At 33.5% G+C, this 8,838-nt stretch overlaps 1 protein-coding gene and 3 pseudogenes across 1 annotated transcript in view; 3 read left to right on the top strand and 1 right to left on the bottom strand.

The window, feature by feature from the left end:
- Positions 1,074-2,510, bottom strand: LOC104726751 (annotated as a pseudogene).
- Positions 3,213-3,810, top strand: LOC109127588 (annotated as a pseudogene).
- Positions 6,172-7,369, top strand: LOC104726750 (annotated as a pseudogene).
- Positions 8,132-8,838, top strand: part of LOC104726748 (ethylene-responsive transcription factor ERF107-like) — a 2,464-nt gene continuing 1,757 nt past the window's right edge. The window contains exon 1 of the mRNA XM_010445680.2: positions 8,132-8,708. Within this exon, the coding sequence (XP_010443982.1) occupies positions 8,356-8,708 (353 nt within the window). The 5' untranslated portion in view covers positions 8,132-8,355. The remainder of the gene's footprint in view (positions 8,709-8,838) is intronic.

Raw genomic sequence — 8,838 nt, 5'->3', positions numbered from 1 at the left:
TTTTTACCAGAACTATTTATAAGGAAAAATCCAGCAAAATCAGAGTAAGATCAATAATCAACGGTTAAGATTTTCTTAAGATAGGATTCGGGGAGATTCAGCCGTTAGATTGTGTTTCCAGCTAAACCTGTACTGGATATTATTATTAATCCCCGGGTATTTAGGTGAGATATTAAATCGTATATTCGATATTTTTTTTATTTATTGTGTTTCCTAAAGTTACCCAAGTTTTTATCAGTACCAATCCTAATCCTTATGCAGTTGGAATTTACTTACTTTTATCTTAATCCACATTAGTTAATATCTCATATTTTATTTTTCACCGAAAACTTACATATATATATATATGTTATATATATTATCTAATAATATACATATCAGTGGTTTCCCGTTTCCTTAATCTTAAACAATATTGAAAAAAAATTGATTAACAAAATTATTGAATTTTACGATGAATTTGAGTATTGTTTTATGTATATTAATTCATGTATGGTCCAGCCTAAACGCATTGAGATCAAATTGTGTATTTGGAAATTTGTATCAATGTATGTAGGAATACAAAGTCCTCGTTTCTTTAATTAGGGAAACTTCTTTGTTAAGAAAAAAAATAATTAATTTGTTTATTGCGATCACTGTGTGTTGATCTTACAAAATCTACGGTGGGATTAGTTTAATTTTCATACAAAGATTAAAAAAAAAAACACACAGACAGTAATCTGAGAAATCGAGAGAAGCCACATGTCTTGACATGTTTTCAAAACGGAAATTTTACGACTATCAAAACAAAACATCTTAGTTCAGCAATAAATAATATAATACGATAATGGGTCTGTTCGTTTCGTTGACGCTGGCGGCAGTGGCAGCGGCTGCGGCAGTGACAAACACAATTTTTTTAATCGCCGCATCTAATCGACGTTCAAAATCAGAAGCTGCGTTTGTCGCAGCGTCATGCCGCAGGTACCTGCGGCAATCAAACGAACAACGATAGCTGCAGTTGACGCAGCCGCAGGTACTTGCGGCGACGAAACGAACAGACTCAATACCTTCTAAATGATAAATTTACGTTTGGACTCTTTAATTTCAATCTGTATATAAACGTTGGTACCAATAACCTCCCAAGTCCCAAATGTCATATATGAATATGGTTTAAGTATTTTTTGTCACGAGAGGTAAAGTATTTATATGCAAAAGCTCCTACACGAGGAGCTTTTTGGTACTCTTTCATAAAAATAGATCGTGCTCTTTTAGCATCCATGGCGAATCGAAATTGAAGAGACCTTTTAGTAGAAGTACTTGGGCCATAACACTTGGGGACAAGTGGTTTTTGCTCCACCACCATAACCTACCATCAATTTATAAAGGGAGAATCAGAGTAGCACAGAGTTTAATTTTGAAATGCTCATATGCACACATTTCTTTTTCCCGGCAATTTCTAAATGTTAAAAAAAAAAAATGGAAAAAGTATCACATATATAGCACCTTTGATATCTCAGGGATTGACGCATGCTTAACTCCTTCGAGTGGTTTATCTTCTTCTGCCGGCTTATCTCCTTCAGTCAATTTCTCTATTTGTGGCGGCTTATCTACCTCCGCCGGCTTATCTTTTCCCGGCGGTTTATCTTCCTCTCCCAACAGCTTGTCTTCCATCAATGGTATATCTCTTCCCGGCAGCTTATCTTCATCCGACTTTCTTATCTTCCAACGGATTATCTCCTCCTGACCACTTGTCACCTCCTGCCAGCTTGTTAGCCCCCTCAGGCCTAGCTCCTCGCGCATGCAAAGTACTTGTTGAATGCTGTTTTTTCCTAAGTGTCAATCACACTGTCTCATATACACGTAATGTTTAACATAAAAAAAAAAAAAAACAAACAAACAAATTGTGATATGTATATATGAATGTGGTCACGTATATAAAAATTGCATGAACAATTTCTGATATGTATCTATCATGCATCATGTGAACTTTTCTTGAAACCGAATGGTACGACTAAACCATTATAACAAGAGATAATTAATTACTTTTTCGAGGTAAAAAATCTTGATTACTTAAGTATTTACTTGTAGAGCCAGAGAAGGAGGGCGATCCCCGATGCTCCGAGGCTACCAGAAGCTAAGAAACCCATAGCAAAGACACTTGAAGTGATAACTGCAGGTACAAGAATCGGACTAAGAACCACAAAAACCGGCATCATAACGGCTAGAGCCACGGCCATGCCGGTGAAGGTTAAACCGGTGAGGATCATAAGGGATACGGCGGCTATACCGGCGTAAAGAGGCGGTTTGTCTTTCGTGTCGAAGAAATGCATTTGGCATAGAGAAATTTTGTTAAGACTCTGATTCTGCATAAAGAGTCTACGTGTACGGCGCATATGTCTGAAGAGAGTATTGTCCATGCATGTAACTGACACCTTTGTGAGTGAAGTTGCTCTACGTCACGCCAGGTTAAGTTGCTTTTGTTTTTGTTCACATTATATGTGCCTCGTTCATTTAACAGGAAATAATGAAAGGACCTTTGTGTTAATTTTTTTTTGGTAGGGAGGAACTTTGTGTTAATTGATATACTGTATTATACTAATAAAATATTAATTTTGGCAAGTTGATGTGTGAGCTCCTTCGTCGATCCAACGAAATAATAAATATTTTAGCCATGGCCTATATGGCATTGACACTGGTCGCTTCTTTAGTCATAATGGTCAGACAATTCAACTTCATTTCTTGGATGAAACAAATTCAACATTCAAATTTGTAGTTATTCCATTGTATTTTATTAGTTTCCTACAATTTTTGCAACCATAAATTTTAACTGTTTGATACTGGATGATTATTCATTCCTTCTTGTCGACCATTCTTCTAATGGTTTTAGAGCCTTTGGAGGTCCGACTAATGATAATACTTCTGGTTATTAATAATGTATTTGAGGAAAAAAGAATTAATGATATTAAAAAAAAATAGTATCCATGATGGGAGATATGGAAAAAGCTCGAAAATGATGGTTTCTTTGAAAGGAAAAAAAAAAAGGTTAATTAACAATTCTATTACAAAGGATATAAGTTTGTGCACAAAAAAAAAAAAAGGAATATGAAAGAACTAAAACTAGTAAAACAAATTTAAACGTTTTTTGTGGATCACCATACGAGAGACATGCACTACGTAATTAGTACTATATAAATTCATATTGCTTGTGAGAATTCCTACCATCAAATAGCAAACAACGTTTCTGTGTGTTTTTTTGAGAAGAAGAATATCAAAACAATGTCATCATCACATTTTGCTATTCTTTGCCTCTTCATGATTTCCCTCGTTCCTCTACTTGAATGTATGTGCATATATATAACTAATAATTCATCATCATCATCATCGATTGTAATATCATATTACTAAATTCTAATTCTTGTTTTTCTCTGTTTGGTTATAGTTGGAAACGCACAGGGTTCTGAAGCGAGCCTGCAGCGGTTAGAACCATCAATGTGTATTCGTGTATTAACAAAAATCAAAAATGGTGTTTTTGCTGTGCCGGACAGCCGAAGACCTGTCATCTTAATAAACGAGAATGTGCGGCTGTCTGCAAGCGTGTACCTTCCCGCTAGCGCCCACCTTCCCGTAATTATGTTTAGTACCATTGCATCTCTACGTGCTACAATCAAATGGTTCTGAATCAATTTTAATATATTTCCTAAAATCGTATGTGATCGGTTTTTGGCCGAAATAGCTAAATGCAGTTTGAAAACTTAGAAACTGTATCAACATTGAGTAGTTGAGAACTTGAGATGAAAAAGATGATATGTATATTCTCTAAGTCCTTTATTATTATTATTACTTACACGTGGGTTTATTTGATATATTTTGATAAAAATTTTATATGATTGATTACGGTAATAAAATATTATCTCATAAACAAAATTAAAATTAGTACTAAGGAAAAAATAAATTTCAGATACACAATTTTTTAAAATATAAAAATCAGTTGTGTTATAAAATCAAATCTGATAAAAAAAAGATCATAAATTTAACTTGACGTCCAGGCGAGGCAAATCAAACTGATGACCTCACATATCCTAAACCATTTTCTTTGACCACCAGAAAAACGAAACAATTTTATAATCATGAATTTAACTCGTTTTCATATTTAATAGATCGCTACCACCTATGTTTTTGTGCTTTTTATTCAATGTTTTTTTATTTTTCTTATTCTTTCTTGTCATTTTTATTGTCAAATTTTGTGTTAATTGTCATCGTAACTTTTATCGTTTGGTTCTTCGTTATACTCTTTTTCTTCTTCTTCCTCGTTAACTTCTTCATATTCTTCCACTGAAAAACCTTTTTTTAGACTACCACACAACTTGTTAACCCATCAAACTCCAAGAACAAAATCATTTCTTTTCTCATAAAATTTGTGAAATTCATGATTACCAGCATATTCAACACATGCACCCAATTATTGACAATTTTATCCATATACTTATTTGGTTTTAGATCCACGCGTTTAGAAACTTCTCAAACCAAAATTCTTACTTGGTTTATAATATTTAAAAACATAATAAAATATACTAATAATTATTTTTTTAATATGAATCATATGATATATAGAAATATGAGTACACTATAAGAACATATTAGTTATAAATAAATAATATCAATTATATTATATCATCAAATAATATCAACCGTATCATATTATCAAATAACCGTAACCGTATATAACAGTAACCGCTTGAACTGTAACCGTATTTAAACGTAACCGTTTAACCGTTTGTTAAACGGTTCTAGTTAAGGTTACAAAAATTTCTAACCATAACCGATGGTTAATAAACCTTAATCGTGACAACCGTAATCCTGGTATAGCTAAAAAAATATGTGTGTTTGTCGTTCATCTTTCTTCTTTAAACCTCAAAATTTGACTCAAACATCAAATTAAGGTCTTGCGATGTCAATCCTTCTTCCTTATACCCAAAAATAAAAAATTAATGAAAGAATATCAACTCATCTATAAAATCATATACAAAAAAATGTTTTACAGCTCATAAGAAATAAAAAGCACAAATGTAGATAAATAAGATAATTTATGTTTTGCATCAATATTTATAATATTTTAAACTTTTAAAAGGTTTCGAAATATAAAATTTGAACCTTTTAAAAATTTTCAATATTTATAATATTTTAAACTTTTAAAATTTAAAACTTATAATATTTAAAAACTTTTTAAAAGCTAAGAACTTTTAAAAGTTTCAATATTTATAATATTTAAACTTTTAAAATTTTTAAATATTATAATATTTTTTTGAAACTGTTTAAAGTTTTATTTTGATCAAATAAAAAAACCAGATCAAACCAAATAAAACTTTTAAACTTGGACGCCTGATAAATCAAGCTTTCCTGCTCATTCGTTGTTGGAAGCATATTAATCTTATTTATATTGGTTCTGAACCACTGTCTAAAAAAATTATAGCCGATGTGGGATATTGTGCTTAGTTCTTTGATTTCTATAAATTTAAAATTTTCCTTTTTCTAAAAAATTCTGTAAATTTAAAAAATGTTAATGAATGACATGTCAAATCATGATAGATTGTTTAAAATAATTCTTAATATAGAAAATTTTGGAAATTGTATAAAATGTTAATAAGTGATATGTCAAATTTCTATTGGTTGTTTAAAATCTTAAGTGGACAGTTTTAGGAGCTTATAGCTCCTATTTTTTATTAATATAAATTATTTTTTAGCCTCTCTTACTTTCTAAAATTATTGGAAATGTTTTCTATTTTATTCACGATGAAACAACGAGTAGCTTACATGCATTATATTAGAGATCTCTATTAATCTGCAATAAAGCATTTTATAGAAATCAAATCTCAGAACTGATGTAGAAACACTAAACTATTTTAGTCAGTCACTTCGTTACTTCTTCTTTCATAATTTATACAGTAATTTTCAATATATCATATATATCCGTAATTAGACTTTTGAAGCTGGCGGTACTATTAAAAAAAAAATTGATAGGTTTTCTATATACATTAAACTCAAATTTTAAAACTCTGTGCATATTAAAAATTCAAAAGGAGTTATCATGATAACTTGATAAGTACTTTTAAATGACAAAAAGTCCACTTAACCCAAAAGAACAAAAGAAAGAAAAACGACGAAATATATACTTTATTAGAGAAAGAAAAGAAAAATGATTAACAAGTCCAAGACAAGGTAGTATGATCTTTCTCGGTCCGATCCACGAAACTCCCTCGAACCCTCTCTTTAGTTTTAAAGCTATCTCTCACCTGCCGTACTATATATCACCATATTCCTCGTCACTCTTCTTCCCACTTCCCACTCATTTACGAAAACACATCAAGAGAGCTGCTTAATCAAGAGTAAAGATATGGCAACTAAACAAGAATCTTTAGCCATCGAATTCATAAGCCAACACCTTCTCACAGACTTTGCTCCCATAGAAACCAAAGTTACCAACTTTGCGTTTCACGAAACTGAACCATCTCTTTTTACCAATCAAGCTCACAGCTTTCACTCAGAAACAACCGATCAATTACCTAAACCGAACTCGACTCTTAACCGGCGTAAACCGCCTTTACCGAACCTATCCGTCCCGAGAACGGTCTCAACAACGACGGAGAAAACCGAGGAGGAGGAAGAGAGGAGGCCCTACAGGGGAGTGAGGCGAAGGCCTTGAGGAAAATACGCTGCGGAGATCAGAGATCCGAACAAAAAGGGTTCTAGGATTTGGCTTGGGACTTACGACACAGCCGTGGAAGCTGCAAGAGCTTATGACCAAGCAGCGTTTAAGTTGCGTGGAAGAAAAGCAATCTTGAATTTTCCTCTCGATGTTAGGGCTACGTCCGAAACTTGTTTCGAGGAAGGAGTCGTCGGATTAGGGAAACGAAAGCGGGTTAACAGTTCTCCTCCACCGGAAGAGGAGAAGGCGGCTAGGGTTAAAGTGGAGGAGGAAGAAGAGAGTATTACGTCGGAGACGACTATGGAGGATGAGGTTGAGACGGTACCTTTGACGCCGTCAAGTTGGATGGGTTTTTGGGATATGGGAGCAGGAGATGGTATCTTCAGTGTTCCTCCGTTATCTCCGACGTCTCCCAATTTCTCCGTTATCTCCGTCACTTGAACTTGGGCAACGTCAACGGACGATGACGTCTTCACTTGCGTCACTCTCGTTATTTCATTTTATTGTTTGTAATAATAATATAAGGGTAGCGGTAGTGTGCAACTATCAAATTAGTACTTCCCTTATTATTATCACCAATCATTTTATTCATTAATATTTTTTTTTTGAGAAGAATATTTGGATGTTGAAAATCTTGTGAATTTATTGATTGTATAAAAAATATATATATTTAGTCATCTGTTTTGTTAATTAAGTCGTACCTTTCATCTGCTAAAGTCAATAGATTGTAAAATTTGAGAAATTAAATCGGAGCTATACAAGTAAGTAGTGTGAAAGCAAAAGTGGAAAACACTGTAATGAGTTAAATAAATTACACACAAATCTAAACGAAAAGCTAGATTTTTTTTCAAAATTTCAATAGTAGAACAACACCAATCAAATAGAGAGATAATGCCGTCTAAGATCGATTATCTACAAAGCATCCATAAAAGTGTATAATTAATATTATCTTAGATTGTTATTATAAAATTAAGAAGGATGAACTAATTAACAAAATTGTCAAGCTAACTGAGCAAGAGGGTAAGATTTGGTTCATATAAGTGGAGCCCTATACGATCGAAGTTAAGTAGAAACAAAGAAAATATCAAGTTGCTTCAAATCATATCCTAGCAAGTAGATAGGCAAGACAACCCTACAAGAAAAAGCAATTTGATGAATTTGTCTCTCCTCTTTGGGTGGTGGTAGTTATTAGGGAAGGCACTGCATAATACTATCATCTTATTGTTTTACTCTAATGTGAAAAATGCAAAATATCTTTTGATATTTAGAGTTGAAAAAGAAAAAACATTTTGAAAGACAAATATAGCTTAGGATTCGAACCGTGCTCAAAGGGATCAAACTCGAGAAGAATCAAATATGGATGTTAGTGAAATTTGTCACCATCATAATAGACAAGATCAAGTTGGCACAACTTGAAGGGTCCTGACAAAATATCTTAAGTTGTCTCCATAAATGTTTAATGGATAAGAATTGGACCCAGAGAGTTAAAACAGTGAGACACAAGAGAGAGAGACTTGTGTGACACCTCACCCATGGCTGCGAAAACACCTGTTTAGGATCCTTTTCTTTATATAATAGCCCACAAAACGATCAAAACTTTTTTTTTCATACATCTCACTTGCAAACTTTTTCTTCTTCTTCTCCTGTCTTGTCTTGAAAAGAAAAGTAAAATAAAAATGGCGACTTTGGAGGAAAGCTCTGATATGGATGTTATACTACAGAAACATCTGTTTGACGACTTGATGATCCCTGATGATTTTATTGAAGATTTTGTCTTTGATGATACTGTTTTTGTCTCAGGACTCTGGTCTCTAGAGCCCTTTAACCAACCAGTTCCTAAACTGGAACCTAGTTCCCCTGTTCTTGATCCAGATTCCTATGTCCAAGAGTTTCTGCAAGTGGAAGCAGAATCATCATCATCATCATCATCATCATCAATAACGTCACCTGAGGTTGAGACTGTCTCGAACTGGGAAAAAACAAAGAGGTTTGAAGAGACGACGAGACATTACAGAGGTGTGCGAAGGAGGCCATGGGGGAAATTTGCAGCAGAGATTCGAGATCCGGCCAAGAAAGGATCCAGGATTTGGTTGGGCACTTTTGAGAGTGATATTGATGCTGCAAGGGCTTATGACTATGCAGCTTTTAAGCTCAGGGGA

The sequence above is a fragment of the Camelina sativa genome, chromosome 11 (assembly GCF_000633955.1).
Source record: "Camelina sativa cultivar DH55 chromosome 11, Cs, whole genome shotgun sequence".
NCBI classification, from domain to species: Eukaryota; Viridiplantae; Streptophyta; class Magnoliopsida; order Brassicales; family Brassicaceae; genus Camelina; species Camelina sativa.
Note: the sequence above shows the minus strand (reverse complement) of the source record. Positions and strands in the feature narration are given on the sequence as shown.